This window comes from Teleopsis dalmanni, chromosome 1, assembly GCF_002237135.1.
Source record: "Teleopsis dalmanni isolate 2A chromosome 1, ASM223713v2, whole genome shotgun sequence".
NCBI lineage: Eukaryota > Metazoa > Arthropoda > Insecta > Diptera > Diopsidae > Teleopsis > Teleopsis dalmanni.
In genome coordinates, this window is record NC_051846.1 from 92,087,025 (window position 1) to 92,105,617 (window position 18,593).

At 36.2% G+C, this 18,593-nt stretch overlaps 2 protein-coding genes across 2 annotated transcripts; both read right to left on the reverse strand.

Annotated features, from left to right (window-relative positions):
- Positions 1-96: 96 nt before the first annotated feature.
- Positions 97-3,203, reverse strand: LOC119687775. Its single transcript, XM_038102259.1, has 4 exons — positions 2,807-3,203; positions 2,210-2,557; positions 1,879-2,129; positions 97-1,803 (listed from the first exon to the last, which is right to left on the reverse strand). The coding sequence occupies exons 1-4, from the start codon at positions 3,201-3,203 to the stop codon at positions 97-99; spliced, it is 2,703 nt and encodes a 900-aa protein (XP_037958187.1).
- Positions 3,204-8,059: 4,856 nt separating this feature from the next.
- On the reverse strand, positions 8,060-17,424 carry LOC119687781. Its single transcript, XM_038102272.1, has 3 exons — positions 13,016-17,424; positions 9,914-10,016; positions 8,060-8,998 (listed from the first exon to the last, which is right to left on the reverse strand). Exons 1-3 carry the CDS (start codon positions 17,422-17,424, stop codon positions 8,060-8,062), a joined length of 5,451 nt encoding a protein of 1,816 aa, XP_037958200.1.
- Positions 17,425-18,593: the final 1,169 nt, after the last annotated feature.

The following is an 18,593-nucleotide window of genomic DNA, read 5'->3' on the forward strand; positions in this document are numbered from 1 at the left end:
AATTAAGGACAGTGCTGCCAAACTACATAAACTTAAAATATCGAAAAATATACAGCGCGCGAATTTTAAATGAGAATTTCCGAAAACTTTTCAGTCTTAATGTATACAACATCCGAATGCTCGTTGAGAAGCATCAGCAAATCCGTGTACCTGACTGTTGCAAGCTGATGATGTTAAAACATATCTTGGCACTACAATGTGGTTAAGATATTCCAAATCAGATTGAATTTGTATCCATGATTGGTTTAGAAGTGGAGGCAATGGATCATCCCAACTCAGTTGATGAATCCATAATTCCTGTATTAAGATTTTACACCGTATAACAATAGGACTCAATAGTCCTAAAAGATCAAAAATTCGAGCAACAACTGATAAAATAGTACGTTTGGTCGCAGCCTTTGACTCTTGTTGCTTATATTGAAAGCAAAAAATGTCATCTGATGGCCTCCACGCCAAACCGAGAGTTTTGGTAATATCATCTTCGTTTAAAAGAATTTGGTATTCGTCACTTGAGTTTACCCAACTTTTGTGGTTGGAGCTCCATTTTGCCAATTGTAATCCTGCATTTGCTGCTATCTTAGTCACTTGTGATACTTTGATGCAAAGCTCTTCAACTGTGTCTACTCCCGTTAGCAAGTCATCAACATACAAGTCATTGCTCAAAACTGAAGCTCCAATTGGCATCTCCTTTTGATACGTATTTGCAAGGTAAGTCAGGCTTCTGATGGCCAGAAATGGTGCTGCTGACATTCCGTAAGTTACTGTGTTGAGCTGAAAAAGTTGCAGAGGTTCATTAACAGTATTTCTCCAAATAACTAATTGGAAATTACGATCTCTTGGATCAACTACAAACTGTCGATACATTTTTGATATATCCGCAGTCAGTGCATAGCGATGTAAACGAAATGTCAATAATGTCAAAATAAGATCCTGCTGAATTGTAGGTCCCACCATTAAGATTTCATTAAGTGATCGACCCGATGATGTGCGTGCAGATGCATCAAATACGACGCGCAATTTTGTTGTGGTACTTTGAGGCCGCAATATGCAATGATGAGGTATTATATAGTGCGGTGTGATATTATCAAAGTTGTCGACACGACTCATATGACCTAACATCAAATATTCTTGCATGAACTTAACATAATCCTCTTTGAGAGTGTGCTGACGCTCTAATCGACGCTCAAGTGAAAGGAATCTTCGTTTCGCCATTTCAAATGATTCACCTAAGACTTCTGGAGACTCTTTAAATGGTAACCGAACTTGTATTTGATCATTACTTAAAATTGTGGTATTTTCTACAAAATGTTTCTCACAATCCAACTCCTCCTTAGAGTAATTAAGTTTTTGATTGCTTTCTAATTCTTCAATTTTCCAAAATTTTTGTAACATTGAATCTATATTAGACGACTGAAAGTATTTACAAGTGAGTGCTCGGACAGTAGGCGTATTTTTGTATTGTCCTCCGATGATCCACCCTAATTCGGTATTTAATAAACATGAAAGGCTGGTGCCTAACGCAATTTTCCCATCTAATATTAATTCAAAAAATCCCTGCGTACTTATTAATAAGTCAATGTGTTGTGGTTTAAAAAATAATGGATCAGCTAAAACAAGGCCTTCAGGAAAATTCCACGATGTTGTGTCTATCAACTGCTCTGGATGGTTCAATGAGATACGTTTAGTGACAGCGAATTGCGATGACCATTCAAATTTTGATATTCGAGATTTTATAGTTGCAGTTATTGAATGGCGAATTTGTGTTCTAACATCACCAATGCCTGACACTTCCTGGTTTATTCGCTAAAATGGTAATTGAAGTTGCTTTGCCATCTTTTCAGTGATAAAACTTATCTCTGAACAAGAGTCCAGTAATGCTCGTATAGGTTGGTATAAACCGTACTTATCCTTAATAAGTACTACAGCTGTGGGAATCAATGATCGTTGTTTAGTACGCGATACTAGAGAAATTGATGGAGATTGCGGAAAATTTAGTTGTCCAGGTGGACTGTCTGACAAATTTGGTCTCACATTTTGCTCGATGGGTTTGAATTTATGCAAACACGTATGATGCATACCATTGCATATTCGACAGCGAGCTGTGGATTGACAATTTTTAACGACGTGCCCTTTGCGTAGACAATTTAAGCGTTAAAAGTCAGTTTTACAAACGATGGACATGATCCTAGGCTGTGGTCTCCTCCATTACACTTCATACAATTGATTTTGGTGTTAACAAATGTGGTCAATTTTCTGTTAAAAGAATTATTTTTGGTATCATTTACTTTATCATCATTGCATCTTTTCGAATTGCTTTCCAGAAATTGACATCTTCGACTCAAAAGTGTGTAGCAACTTTCCCAAGATGGCAATGACTCAAAATCTTGCTGAGAATCATAAAAAATTTTAGTTTCGTTATCCACTTTAGACAACACTAAATGAATAATTATGGCGTTCAGAATGTCTGCTTCCGAACCCAACGATAGAAGTGAACCAAATAAAGCAGACACTGTATCTACAATATGCCTGAGTGTGATTGAGTCGCCCTTCGTCATATCTTTAATAAAAAAAAAGAGAATTAATATGTTCCATAAAAATTAAGACCTTTTTGTCATATCTCAATTGTAATTGCGTTAGAGCTTTTGTATAATTTTTCTCGGTTATTTGAAATGGTTGTAATACGCTCAACGCCGCACCCGAAACACAACTTAAAAGATAATTAAATTTATCAATTGTTGTTATCGACGGGTCGTTGTGAATTAAATTTGTAAACGCAGAGAAAATCGTTTATATTCGCTGTATTTACCATCAAATCTTGGCAATTTCAATGCTGGTAAACGACTATGATGTGAGGAGTTGTTTAAAATCGACGAATTCAATACACTTGATTCATGTATCGGCTTTATTTTTTGATTGTTGATTGTGGACACAATAAGTGATTTTATGCTGACATATATGTCCTCTAATTTGCTACGCCTATCATCATCCGGACATGCTCGTTCAATTTTACTTTGTATTTGACAAACTTCTGTAAAATACAATTCCAAAATTTGCAGTCGACATTTTAAAATGCTAACATCCACATACGCTAATTCCTTCTCTACCTTCGCCTTTATGCTTAGAATGTTTCGTTCCACTGATGTTCGCTCTTGTTTTAGTGAAGAGAGTTGCTCAGTTACTGAGTCATTTCTTCGACGAGTCATTTTTGCAAGTAAAACAATAAGTATAATTAATTTCCAAAAGAGTTTGATGATATGCACGCAATTGAGTCGAGTGTGTTTAAAAACCGCTAAATACGAATTTCACTCAAATGCACATGTGCTTGGGTACAAAGTCCGAATAACGAACTGTTCAAAGTGCCGCTTTTTCAACCAAATAAACAATTAAGACAGCTCTCGATGCCGCACAACTGCACCAAAGCGAAATTGCAAAATGTACAAGAGCGCATTAAGAGCGCGATGTGCTGTGTTGTTCCTACAACACAGAGTATAAATGAATAAACTTAACGGTTTTCTAACGCGAGAACACGCCACACATAATTGGCCATGTGAAAAGACCTGATTTTCTAGATCTATGCCACAAATCGAAATTGTTTGACCTTGTGACTTATTAATAGTCATGGCAAATGCCAAACGAATTGGAAATTGCAATCTGAATGGAATGGGTGAGTCTGAAGGCATCATTGTAATTCGTGGCAGGAGAACAGCGTCACCTTCAAATTTGCCATTCAAAATTGTAGTTTCAAGTACATTGCCCATAATTTTTGTTTATGACTAATCTCGTTCCGTTGCATAGCTTAGGTGCATTTAAATTCCGCAGCATAATTATAGTTGAGCCAATTTTTAATCTTAAGTTATGTGGTGGCATTCCTGGTGAATCCAGCGAATTTAAAAATTCAACAGGATAGTTGACTGCTCTTCAGGATCGGTAACTGTGTCGATCGATTTGAACAATATATTATTGCCGGGTAATGACTGTTGTATTTTGCAGTTAATAGCATCAACATCGATATTATTTGCGGCTGAAATCTTCACAATGTCACGCATGATTAATATAATTAGCTTGTAAATCTGGAAATATGCTTTCAAGCAAAGTATCTTTCTTATCTACCATGTTGCAGAAATTGTCTGGCAATTTGATGCATTGTGTGTCTCCATGCAATAGTATTGTTCCATTTCCAATGTTGCTCGAAAAATGATAGTCCTAATGGATCGTTTTGCAGTTGAACACGTATATTTGTGTTAAGACGTAATGTATAAACATTTTGTCATATATATGATTGTTTTAAACACGCATTAATTTCATCCGCATATGTAGCGCGTGGAGTGATCGGCAATGTCTGTCTAAAATCACCGAATAGCAGCAGTAAAACACCACCGAAAAGCCTGGTGTTATTATTTAAATTTTTCATCATTCTATCGAGAGCTTCAAGTGAATGCTTGTGGGCCATAGTGCATTCATCACAGATAATAATTTAGCATTTTTGAAAAACTTTAGCCAGACCGAAATTCTTTTTTATGTTGCACACACCATCTGGATTTGTGTTAACGTTCAACGGCAACTTGATTGCTGAATGTGCAGTCCGTCCGCCATCAAGCAAAGTGTCTGCAATACCTGATGAAGCAATTACTAACGCAATATGATTTAATGATCGAATGCGTGCAAGTACTAGTGAGATTAGAAACATTTTTGCAGTGCCACCTGGTGCGTCCAAAAAAAAGAATCCATTTGTCCTGCTGCAATTGACAAATTAATCTGAACGTATATATTCTTTTGTGCATCAGTGAGTAGTTGCTCATTATTTTCAACGAAAGTAGTTAAATAGACCGTATCGAACTGTTGTTCGCGCTGAATATCGCTGTTAATGATGTCTGTTGCTGGGCGGTTAGGTGAGGGCATACCAAAACGAATGAGTGGCATATTCGAAATCAGAATGCAAATATCTTCAATCTTTATTAGCAGCTCGCCATACATTTCCGGCGAAAAATGAATGTTGGGATCTTGATCAGCGATCCGAATGCGATGCAGAATGTCGTCATATCATGGAATCTTTATATTTGTTCCAGAGATTAGAAGCTTGAGATTGTAAACATGTCGTCAATAATATGGTGAATAATTAGCGAATTTGAAGAGGAGAAGAACTCAATGCTGCATCTGCAAGAGTAATATCCCAATTGTTGTCATCTTCCAGCAAATGCAATTCCCGACACGCATCATGATATGTGTCGTACAAAATGCCATTGACTGTTCGCAAATATTGGAAGGAAGTCGGTCCAGGAACATTAACCAACAATAAACGCAAGAAGAAACATTCGCGTTGCTTTGGATGAACTGTAATTAAAAGAAGAGTACCGTCGAGTTTCATGTTCAAATCTTTATTAAATTCTGTACTTAAAAATTATTATACTTAACGTCTATGTACATAGCGACACAGCGCATGTACATAACACTTATACTAATACATGTGCAAAACGTCGCAGCGCAAGCACATGCAGTTTATATTAAGTGTGCATAAACATATTTGACTAGCCAGCACATTCCACGACGCTTATCGCGTGGTGTCTAATTCCCGTTGCATAAATATCGCAAACAAAGTATGGGAATAAACTGAAGATTATTTATGTGCTGTGTCAATATGTGTATGCGCACTACACCTCCCCTTTTTAGAGGAATAATGTAATAACTATGTTAAGAAATTATTCTCTAAGATAAATGTTATGTATATTAATGTAAGTTAATAAGTTAAGTATGTTAAGTTATACATTTTGTGTCAAAAATTTTATTTAATTAATTTTTTTTTTTTTTTTAATTTTATAACATCATTAAATCTAATTAATTAACTAAATCTATGAAAATAATTATTCATTAAATAATTTTAACCTATCCTTATGTACCATTTGTGTTTTCCTTTTATTATTTTGTATTACTACATTACCTTTTTCGACTAAATTTATTACTGTAAAAGGTCCTACGTATTTATTGTCTAACTTATGTCCTGCTTCATTTTTTAATAATACCTTATCTCCTACGGTTAGCTCTATATTTCTTGTTTCCTTATCATAATTTTCTTTTTGTTTTATTTTGGCCTTTTCGAGAAGCATTTTTGCTCTAGTATAGGCAGTTTCTAATCTAAATTTTACTTCCTTACTATAATCTTCTATATTATAAATAGGATCTACTTGGGTTATTTTACTAAATGTTTAAAAGTTATTAGGAACTCTTCCATAGACCAACTCGTATGGACAATATCCATGTACACTTGAAGGAGTGGTGTTAAAACAATACGTAAAGTATTTTATCCACTCGTCCCAATCACTTTTATCAACATTAATGTACGATCTAATGTACTCGTTGAAAGTTCGGTGACTGCGTCCAACAGTCCCTAGTGTTTGGTGGTGGTGAGCAGTCGATGTAACATTGTTAATTTTTAAATATTTACAAAGATCGGTCATTATTGAATTTTTATATTCTGTTCCCATGTCCGTAATGAACGTCTTCATTGGGCCATGTACCAGTATAAAATTTTCAAATATGGCCTTAGCGATCGTTTTTGCGCTTTTATTTGGTACAGGTATTGTTACCAAATATTTAGTTAAGTCACATATAATAGTGACGGCATGTTCATTGCCATTTTCCGTTTCCGGTAATGGACCAATGGTATCGATTAGCACAATATTAAACGCGTTGCTAGGCGTTTCTGTCGACGTTAGTGGGGTTTTTGAATGTCTTATAGTTTTGGACATTTGGCATTGCTTGCATGCCTTAATGTACTTAGATATATCCTTTTTTATATTCTTCCAGTAAAAATATCTCTTGATTTTTCCGTACGTACGTGTAATTCCTGTATGACCACCTTCTGCGGGGTCATCATGATATCTCGACATTGTACTAAGTATTTCTTCCTTTTCTCTTTCGTTTATGATGGTCACCTTAGGTAGTAGCGCTATTGTTAACTGTCTTAATGCAGTATTGCCCATTTTTTTAAATAATTGTTGCGAAATAGATTTAAAGATTTGTTCGCTAGGTGCCATTTGAACTTGAGTGATTTTTCGTATACCGGCTTCTTTTTCAAGCCGTATGAAGAATTGATTTATGTAGATCAAATTTTTCATTTATATACAAATCGTCCATATATATTCGTGTTATAACTGTTTTCCCATGCTTTAAATAGCATTTATTGGTAGACAATTTTAACCTTACGAATTTTTTAACGTCATTATATTTAATGACTTCATAAACGTTGGGCTTATATTTTATTTTCACATTATTTAAACTTAGTGTGTCGTTACCTGCGCAGGTTTCTTTACTTTGTCGAGTTTCGGATCTGGTAGTAACTTTATATATTTTATCCATTTGAACAGTTTGTTCTTTTAGTTGTTCCATTGTAATTCGTGAAAGTACGTCTGCAACTTGGTTTTGCTTCCCCTTGAGGTATTCAACTGTAAAGTCATATTCTTCCAGGTCTAACCTCATTCTTGTTAGTTTAGAGGTTGGATTCTTCATGGAAAATAAATATGATAATGGTCTGTGATCTGTTTTGACCAGGAATTGTGTCCCATAAATATACGGTTTAAAATGAAGTATTGCCCAGTGAATTGCTGTGAGCTCTTGCTCAATAGTAGATTTATTACTATCCCCTTTTGTAAATGTTTTTGATGCAAATGCAACTGGAAGTTGAACTCCGTCATACATACTTTACTTGCATCAGTAGTGATGCAAAATTGTTTTGAAAAATCGGGGTATTGCAACAGTGTGGGTTTTAGTAATTCCCTTCTTAGATGGTTGAATGCCTCATTGCATTCTGTTGTCCATTTAAATTCTACATTTTTCTTGCATAGTTGCGTTATATAACGCGAATAGTAAGAAAAGTTTTTAATAAATCTTCTGTAATAGTTGCAAAATACAACGATTCGTCTAGCACCGTCAGCGTTTATTGGTATGCGATAGTTTTTTATAGCGTCATATTTTTTGTCATCCGGTAGGATGCCTTTATTTGTACACTTATGCCCTGAATAAGTGACTTCGTGCATAAAAAATGAACACTTTTCTAGATGTAATTTCAGGTTATGCTCTCGACATAGTTTGTTAAATTGTTCATCATGTGCTTTTCAGAACATCCTATTACAATCAAATCATCCATATATAGAAAAGCTTCAGTTGGCTCTAGGCCAGAAAATGCTAACGTCATCATACGCTGAAAGGAATTTGGTGCTATTTTTAGTCCGCATGGTAGTCGTTTGAAACGATACGAACCAGTACTAATTGAGAAAGAGGTGACATCTCTTGATTTTTCGTCAAGTTCGATCTGGTGAAATCCGGACATTAGGTCGAGACATGAAAAATATTTTGCTCTTCCCAATTCATCGAGTATGTCTTCTATTATAGGGAGTGGAAATTTGTCTGCAAGTAATTTTTTATTTATTTGGCGGTAGTCTACTACTAACCGCCATCTTTTCGTGTTTGAATTGGGTAAAGCTTTTTTCTGCACTAGTAAAAGTGGGCTATTGTATTCTGACTGGGATGGTTCCACTAAACCGTCGTCTACTAATTTTTGGACCTGTTTCTTAATTTCATCCTTATATGTATATGGGGTTCTATAATTCTTAATATATATTGGTTCATCATCTTTAAGTCTTATTTTTTGTTTATAAAAATTATTTGTTGTTATTGGATCTGATTCGAGTCCAAAGACATCACTGTAACTATTCAATATCTTAGTTAATTGTGCCTGAAATTGTTTTGGAAAATTTTTACTGAGTATTGAGAGTACTTCACTTTTTCGGTTTTCTTGAGTTTTATTATGGTTTGTTATTTGGTAATTGGAAAGACTTTCTGTCGGATTACTATTGAGACTTAGTGTTTTATTTGTTGTATTCGTATTTATAATACGAATAAATGGGTTTTTGGTATTAACAATTGTATTGGCAATCAGTATACCTGGTTGCGGTTCCTGATTGACTACTAATACTTGGTTTTCTTCCGAGTCAATGAGAACGTGCTGGTATAATAATTTTGTTATCCGTATTAGAGTGAAGTATCGGTAAGTGAATGTTTAGACGTGGAGTTTCATGTTCAAATCTTTATTAAATTCTATACTTAAAAATTATTTTACTTAACGTCTATGTACATAGCGACACAACGCATGTACATAACACTTATACTAATACATGTGCAAAACGTCGCAGCGCAAGCACATGCAGTTTATATTAAGTGTGCATAAACATATTTGACTAGCCTGCACATTCCACGACGCTTATCGCGTGGTGTCTAATTCCCGTTGCATAAATATCGCAACAAAGTATGGGAATAAACTGAAGATTATTTATGTGCTGTGTCAATATGTGTATGCGCACTACAGAACTGTGTGTAATAGGCCTAATGTATTTTCCATAAATATACCGTTGTATCCTTCAACCGGAACATCTCGCTTTCGTGGTTCCCATTTTTTTGACTGTTTGTTCCATGTGAAATATCGTGGCACATCAGTATACATCAGTATATATTAATGTGTTTGCGAATCGACCGGGAATATTAATGTGCGAATTGCACAGTTCAAAAAACTCAGTTAATGTGGTTTTTGGGGCAATTTATGCCTGCCGTAGAGCAGTCTCTTTCGTGAAATAAACACGCTGTCCATTTTCAAGATGCACGGCCAAATGTATAACAGCAGGGTCTCTTTCGTGTATCGGAAAACTCAAAATACGTCAAACTGCTTCATTGCTGCTAATGTATGGGCCCATTTGATACCGTGTTATTTCATCGATTTCGTTAACATTTTGAACAGCAAAAATAGCCATATCACTGCCCTTATGGACATATTTGCATATAATTTTATGGACTTCACTGAACTGCAGAGCTCAATGTTTATGTGTGTTTTGTAGATTGTACACAGCAATGATGAATACGGAATCACCCAGTGATTGTCAATGTCAACTATTGTACCGTTTGACATGCGTAATTGATGTGATTGACCACCATGGTCAGTGTCTCGACGACGACACAATGGATAACCATCGCTATCAGTGATTGTATTTTTTTGAAAACAATAGAAAATGTACGTATTGTCCATGCACAGCGTCGTCATGTTTATAGCACCGCATGGACCATGGATTATGTCAGCGGTAACAATGTCATACAAGTGTAATGGTTATAAAATGTGTAATTGTAATGTTATGGTGATGATCTTAATGCTTCGCCATGTAATGGTTGCAGGATGTTAGGATCGTCAAGATATAATAGCAGGATTGTTAGATAGAGTCTTCTCAATTAATATCACCAAATAATGTCTGAGTCCTGAAAGGATTCAAGGATCACTTATCGACCAGTGTAAGTGGAAACGACCTATCAGTATAGAGGAGAGTATTACTAAGCTCTTCAGCCGCTTATTGTTCTTTCAGCATCTTTCCTTCAGCCGCATAGAACACGATTCAAATAAAAGACGTAACCTTGTCTTAAGTTAAATTGAATCTATTTTATTATCAAAAATTATGGGTATTTATACTTATTCTAGCTTATTTACTAAACAATTACTATTTACTTTTTGATTGATTTGAGTAACCAATCAATGCATTGGTTACTCCCAAAAATTACATTAATTATTTTATTACATATATTTTATAAACAAATACTCTTCTAACGCATTACAATAATACGTCATATATTGTTTTTAAAGAGTTCATGTACTTTCTAGAATTTAGGTCGGAATAGTGCAATGACCATACATGCTTATCATGTCTTATGTTACAAATGCATATTTGTAACAGCATGAGTCAAAATATTTCTTTTAAGTAATATGATCAAAGTCAAAGCGTCAAACCGACAAAAGTGCATATTATAATTTATGACACATTTATTTTGTCTGAATGAACAGTGGCTTGTCACATATGATATTAACGTAGGTCATGGGCACTACACCCTACCCCTTTAGAAAAGTGTAAATTAATTGAATTGAATATTTAAGTAATTTGCACTACAAATTTTATATAATTATAAGTGATTAATTTTTCATATATCATATTTCTTAAATTAATAATTTTATATATTTTTTTTTTACATTGCTATAAATGTAATTATTATTTAATATGTGGATTCTTATCTAGTAAAATATGATATTATTATTTAATATTTCCAATATGTAGTATTCGTATAATTCTTACTTAATATGATATTACAAAATTTATTTATTGCTGCTTCTGCATTTTATTAAATTATTGTTGTGCAGTTCAACAAGTTTTTCATTCATTAATAATGTACTGTTTGTACCTTGTTGTGATACAATTTTATATGGGCCTTTATATGGGTTATCCAATTTCTTTCTGTTGCCTTTTTTGACATATACAAAATCATTTATTTTAAATTTTGCTTTATTAACATTTTTTTGTTTTTCTTTCATTAAATGTTTAGCATTAATTAATAGTTCTTTTGCTTTTTCTTGAGAGAATTTTAATTTGATTTTTAATTCATTAGCATAATTTTCAATATCATATATCGTTTGTTTATTTTTAATAATTTCACATGGTATTGCACATAATTTACCAAATACTAATTCAAATGGAGTGTATTTTGTTGTTGTGTGTGGAATCGAGTTGTAACTGTACACGTAGTAAGGAAGTAATTCGTCCCAATTGTTTATTGTTTTCATGGTCATCAAATAGTCAATCAAAACTCTGTGGTTTTTTTCAACTGTTCCTAATGTCTCATGGTGAAATGGTGTTGATGTTACTTTTTCTATCTTTAACAATTTACAAATGTTTTTTAGAAGTTCATTTGTGAGTTCTGTGCCCTTGTCAGTTTTCATTTTTCTAAAACAACCGTACTTAAGTATGAATTTTTCTACAATTGCTTTCGCAACATTGACAGCGTCTTTCGTTTCTAAAGGGATCGCTTCTACAAATTTTGTTAATTCACATTGAAGTGTTAAAATATATCTATAATTGTTAGATGGTATTAATGGGCCTACAGTGTCTATTGTTATTACATCAAATGATGTGTTTGGTGTTTCGGTAATTTGGTATTCTTCTTTTGTGTGCCTAATTATTTTAACTCTTGCACATGTGTCACAGTTGTTGACAAAATTTTTTACCATTTTGTTCATGTTTTTCCAAACAAATTTTTGTTTTAATTTATTTATGCATTTCTTAATTCCACAATGTCCTCCATGTAGAGATTTGTGATATTCTTTTATTAATCTGAGCATTTCTTTGTATCTTCTATTCGTTTCGGTGGTGTATATATAATTATGTCTAGACTTTCTTTTAATTTTAATTCATTTTGCAGCTTATTAAATATTTCTTTCAGTTCTTGCAACTTTATTTCATTTAATATTTCATCATTTTCTGCTAACGCTAGCTTTGTAATTTCTAAGTTGTTCATTTTGAATAATAACTTCTTCAGAATCAATTTTATCTCTGATAATGATTTCTCGTTGTATTCGACAACTATTTTATTTGCTGTTATAATATTTATTGCACTTTTCACTTTGATCGATGTTTTGATCTGGAATTTCTCCTGAGATAATGTAAATTATAAGCGTTTTTATAATTGGGTTTTGTGATCTTTATTTGATTTTATTTACTTTATACAATTGAATTTATACAATTTCGGTTATTGATTGTTTAATCACTTTTTTGTGTGTACCCGTGTGTTGACACGTTCGCGATCGAAAAACAAGAGACAGAATCAAACCAACGGAGTTTACTTGCAGCCAAAAAATATAACAAAAAATTGCTCATCTCGAGCGCAAAAAACAAAAGGCAATAAAAACAAGAATTAGAACCGTTGGTTTGATTACATCTTATACAGGGTTAGTTAGATAAATTAATTAACCATATATTAACCATATAAATATTATATATGAATTATATAATATATTAATTATAATAATTTAATTATACAATATGTGATTTACAATAGATTAAAATATAATAAAATATAATATATAAATCATATAAGATATCAATTATAATAATTCTACAGAATCCTACAATATTAACAATTTGACTTTAACCGCTCTAACATTCCGCCCCCCTTGAAAGGATTTTCAATTGGTAACAGTGCGAGTTTGTGGATTGGACGGCGTATTACTCCTTTTGGGGTTTGCACATCAACAACACGAACCAAATTATCTGGACCCCTGATGCAATGCACGATTCGGCCCATCAACCAGCGTTGTGGAGGCATATTGTCTTCTTGGATTAGAACCAGAGCCCCCTCGGTGATGTTAGATTGTTCTTCTGTCCATTTGGTGCGTATCTGCAGCTCATTCAGATAGTCTCTAGACCATCTGCGCCAGAAGTGATGTTTGACTGCGGTTATACGAGACCATTTATCAATTAATGAAGCAGCTTCATACTGAGGACTTGGTTCAGATAAAGTTTTGAGCGGCCCACCGATAAGAAAATGTGCCGGCGTTAGCGCTTCGTAATCGCTCGGGTCACAAGAATGAGGTGTGATTGGTCGCGAATTTAAGATGGCTTCGATTTCAATCAGTGCTGTTCCAAGCTCCTCAAAGGTGAATCGAGTATTTGATAGTGTTCGATACAGATGGCCTTTCGCGCTTTTTACAGCCGCTTCCCATAGACCTCCAAAGTGAGGTGCTCGGGGCGGTATAAAATTGAAATTTATGAATTGGTTGCTGCAAAAGGTCTGCAGCATCACTTGATTAGACTTCTCGAAAAACATCCTTTTTAACTCTGCTAGTTTGTTGTTAGCCCCAACGAAGTTTGTAGCGTTATCGCAATAGATGTCTGATGGTAACCCTCGTCTACCGATTAACCTTTTCAGTGCTGCAATAAATGCCTCCGTAGATAAGTCTGACACGGCTTCGAGATGAGCTGCCTTTGTAGACAAACAAACGAACACGGCTATATAGGTCTTATATGGAACCCGTCCCCGAATTCGGAGATACGTTAATATAGGACCGCAAAAATCTACCGCAGTACGCGCGAATGGACGACTTGGAGTGAGGCGTTCGATTGGGAGATTACCCATCATTTGATTAAGTAGTTTGGGTTTATAACGCACGCAGTGAATACACGAGTGCACGACTCGGCGTGCAATTTCTCGAATATTAATTATCCAGAAGTTTAGTCGAGTAAGGGCAATTAGTGCCTTTGCGCCTGCATGATAGTTGCACAAGTGTACATGCCGAACATAAAGTTCCACAAAATAACAGCCCTTCGGCAACAAAATAGGGTGACGTTGGCCTACTGAGATGTCACTCAGCTCGAGGCGACCTCCCACCTTTAGTAATTGATAACCGAATACATTGTCCAGGAAGGGATTTAGATGCTTTAATGTACCTTCGGCTGGGTTCCCTCGTTGTAGGCGTTGTATATCAATTTCGAAGAATTGCTGTTGGATGACCCAAATTATACAGTGCAATGCCTTTTGTAGCTGAATAGGTTGGAGGGTACATTCTCCGTTCTTCACTTTATTCTTGGTTACATGATAGAATCGCTGTACCTGCGCTATTACTCGTAGTATCTTAGTGTATGAACTATATCTTGACAATACCTGTAATACGTAGTTGTCTTCATTTGTGTTAACAAATACAACCTTTCGCGTCTCTTTATTGACTTCTTCCATATCCAGGTTGTGACATTTCAAATGCGGCCAGTATTTATCAGCGAGTAACAAAAATTCCGGCCCCGTGAACCAACAGGACTCTGTTAATTGGCGGATGTTACAGCCGCGCGACACAACATCTGCCGGATTGGATTGGGTAGGAACGTGTCTCCATTGCCCATTTGCGGTAATATCTTGAATTTCCGCTACTCGATTGCCAACGAATGCAGACAGGGTTGATGAGTGCTGCTTCAACCAATGTAATACAATCTGTGAATCAGTCCAAAAAAACGTTTCACCTTTAAATTGCGCAAATATTGGTTGGACCTTCTGATACAGTTTGGCAAGAAGTAAGGCACCACAGAGTTCTAGTTTAGGTAGCGACTTCCGCTTTATAGGTGCCACACGGGATTTTGCAGTGAATAGCCTGACCGTCACCTTACCTGATGTGTTTTGTGATCGGAGAAATATGCAGCAACCATATGCGCGTATTGAAGCGTCACAGAAACCGTGTACATCAACCTGTTGATAGTTTATGGATAGGCAGTATCTCGGCACCTTAATCGATGAAAGCGTTGTAAGATCTTGAATAAATGTTTTCCAAGCTGAGTGAAGATTTTGAGGGACTGACTCGTCCCAGTCCACACGCAACAGCCACAATTCTTGCATCATAATTTTTGCTACGAGTATGATCGGTGCTAGTAATCCAAGCGGGTCGAATATGAAAGACGCAAGGGATAAAATGGTGCGTTTTGTTACAATATGACCTGGTTGCGCATTGAACGAAAATAGGAAAACATCTTGCATTTGGTGCCACTTGATGCCTAGGGCGCTGGTGACTGTATCTGTATCAAGATTTAAACTCTTTGTTGTAGTATCGCTGATGAAGTCATGATGGTTTGAATGCCATTTGTCAAGATCGAAGCAACCCTTCTGTAGAATGGCCGTTAACTGATGTCTGATATTGGTGAGTTGATCAATGGAATCCGCTCCACCTAAGAAGTCGTCGACAAAGAACGATGATTTAATGAGTGCAGCGCCTATTGGGTATTGTGTTTCAAATTTGTCCGCCAAATATTGCAAACTCCTGGTTGCTAAGAAAGGTGCTGATGCAGTACCATAAGTGACTGTATTCAACTCGTAAGTACTAACAGGATCGGACTCCGTATCTCGCCAAAAAATATATTGGAATTTTCGATCTGGTTCATCTATCAGTATCTGTCGGTACATCTTAACAATGTCAGCCGTCAAGGCATATCGGTGCAAACGAAATTGAAGTAGCAACAAGTATAACTCCGGCTGAATTGTCGGGCCGACCAGTAGAATATCATTTAATGAACGTTGCGATGTTGTTGGACATGACGCATCAAAAACCACCCTCAGCTTGGTCGATGTGCTCGACGGTTTTAAAACACAATGATGAGGGATATAATAATGTGGTTCGTTGGTTTTCGGAGTCTCAACACGCGTCATGTGTCCGAGCTCTCGATATTGTTTCATGAATTCTTGATAATCTTGCTTTAGTGCACGATTAGATGACAAGCGCCGTTCTACAGAACAAAAACGGCGTAAGGCGATATTGTGTGTCAAACCAAGACAATCTGGCGAATCCTTGAATGGTAACCGAACGACAATTCTTCCCATCGCATTTTGGTGGACCGTTTCACGATATAATGACTCACACGCAACATGTGCTGGTGACCATGACTTTGCAGCCGGTTGCACTTCCTTTATCTTCCACATCATTTCTAATTGATCGGAAACTGTATCTTCAACTGATAATAGGCATTTTGCTGCTGGTGATGCAAATGGCTGACCCTTGTACTTCCCAGATACGATCCATCCTAATAGTGTTTTTTGAAGTACTGGAAGATTTTCACCTAGTTTGATTTGACCGACAGACAAAATGTCAAAGAAACTTTCAGCTCCAAGCAAAAGGTCAACGCGCTTGGATTTAAAAAATTGGTCATCGGCGAGAGGTGTATTTGGTGGAACCTTCCACGACGATATATCGATTTCAGAACTTGGTTGATATGCGATGTGATTCGTAATACCAAAGTTTAAAGCAAGTTCAAGATTTGAATGACGAGATTTGATTGATGTGAGCGTCTGATACCTTATATTGGTCAACGAACTATCAATACTGGAAACATGCAGCCGATGTTTATGTTTTGATAAACTAAGCTTCATTGAAAACTCCTCCGTTATGAAGTTGACCTGAGAGCATGAATCAAGTAAGGCTCTACCCACTTGATAACTTCCCGATGAGTCCTTCACTAAAACCAATGCAGTGGCTAGAATTATTTGCTCGGCCGATGACATGTTAAGATGGGAATGGCTGGCAACATTGTCGTTGGGCATAGCGGCGTGTTCTGTGCGTCGTGATGATCCGGCGCTCTTAATATTCGTTGGTAATTGCGAATGATGCAAGAGAGTGTGATGTGGCTTTGCGCAAACCTTACATTTAAACGTTGATGTGCAATTAACCACATGATGGCGTGGCGATAAGCAGTTTATGCAGAGTTTAAGGCCCTTCACCTTTTCAAACCTTTGAACCACCTCCAGTGCCTTAAAACGATGACAATTCTGTATTAGGTGTTCATTGCTAGAACAAATTGAGCAGGAATTGCTGGATGTAGATGCAACAAATGCGTATTGTTTTGAGCGTCTGTTAGTCTTGGAGTTAAGATTATTAGGTTTATGTTGTGGTGATGACTGATTGCCGTTTCCACTGTCTAGTGATTCGAGAAACTGGCAATGCCTATCCAACAATTTTGAGCAATCCTCCCAACTGGGTAATGTGTCGAAGTTACGCGATTCATTCCATTTCCTACGTGTAATTGCGTCCGTTTTTTGCATGATTAGCGAGATAAGTAGAGCCTCACATATTTGTTTCTCTGTACCTAGCGAACAGAGTGAACCATACAAAGCGGATGCATTGTTTACCAGACTACGGAGTTGTTGGCTTGACTGACCCTATACTGCTGGTAGATCAAATAGTGTCGCGATATTTTCGGCGAAGATTAGGCTATTATTGTCATAGCGTGATTTAAGCCTATCCAGAGCCTTTGGATAGTTTTCATTCGAAATAGGAAATGCCTGTACTGTCTCTAGAGCTTGACCAGTAAGGCAGTTCAGTAAGTGGTTAAATTTTTCAATATTTGTGAGGTATATTTCGCGATCTATGATTTGGAGAAACGAATTAATAAAATTGTTATAATCCGAGTACTTACCACTGAATGTAGGTAATTTTAACAGTGGTAATTTTTTACTTGAGGTGGGCATCATTGCTGTTACATCTAGCACTGACGCATTGTGGGCCTCTTCCTGCAGTTGAGACATGATTAATATTTTGGTGGAAACGTATAGGTCTTCTAATTCATCTCTAGCTGTGTCAGTTGCATCTAATTTCTCGATCAAAGTCTGAAAAGCTAGAATTTGTTTAAAATATGATTCTAAAATACCTAGTCGACATTTCAGTTCTGGCTGTGAAAGCGAATTGCTCTTTCCTTTGACGAACGCCTTGATCCTTGAAATGCTCGCTTTCGTCGAGGCTCGCTGTTGTTTTAGTTCTGACAGTTCTGCCGTAGTGGTTGGCTCTGCCGTTGCCATTGAAACAGTTGTAGATACCCGGGAACAGCAAAGGATTTGACGAAGTCGAAAAGTCACAATAGCAGCAGCGAACTTTCCGAAATTGAACTACTCTTACGGTGGTTGTTGTCAGACGCGACGTTGACGAACCCGCACACTAACTGATTGGAAGCAAATAATAACCAGTAATCAACAAGTAAAGTTATCTTGTTATTGTTGTAATTGTTGAACGCGACCTTGATGCGGACACGAGGTTCTATTTGGCGCTTAGCGGAACCTAAGCCAAGAACCATAGAATGCACAATAGTACACACGTACGATAGTATGTAGTATATATGTATAGATATACGATATTATTATAGTTAGCACGCGTTAGCTATATAACTGGTTAGAAGAAATATTCACCCGCGCACTTTAATGGTTACAAATTAACCAAA

Coding starts and splice junctions, on each gene's coding strand:
- LOC119687775 (XM_038102259.1), bottom strand. CDS start 3,203: ATGACTCGTCGAAGAAATGACTCAGTAACTGAGCAACTCTCTTCACTA. Junction 2,558..2,806: donor GAAATTGCCAAGATTTGATG/GTAAATACAGCG, acceptor TTTTTATTAAAG/ATATGACGAAGGGCGACTCA. Junction 2,130..2,209: donor CAAAATCAATTGTATGAAGT/GTAATGGAGGAG, acceptor GTCTACGCAAAG/GGCACGTCGTTAAAAATTGT.
- LOC119687781 (XM_038102272.1), bottom strand. CDS start 17,424: ATGCAAAAAACGGACGCAATTACACGTAGGAAATGGAATGAATCGCGT. Junction 10,017..13,015: donor CCTTTCAAGGGGGGCGGAAT/GTTAGAGCGGTT, acceptor AATCACTGATAG/CGATGGTTATCCATTGTGTC. Junction 8,999..9,913: donor TTGACATTGACAATCACTGG/GTGATTCCGTAT, acceptor TTATTATACCAG/CACGTTCTCATTGACTCGGA.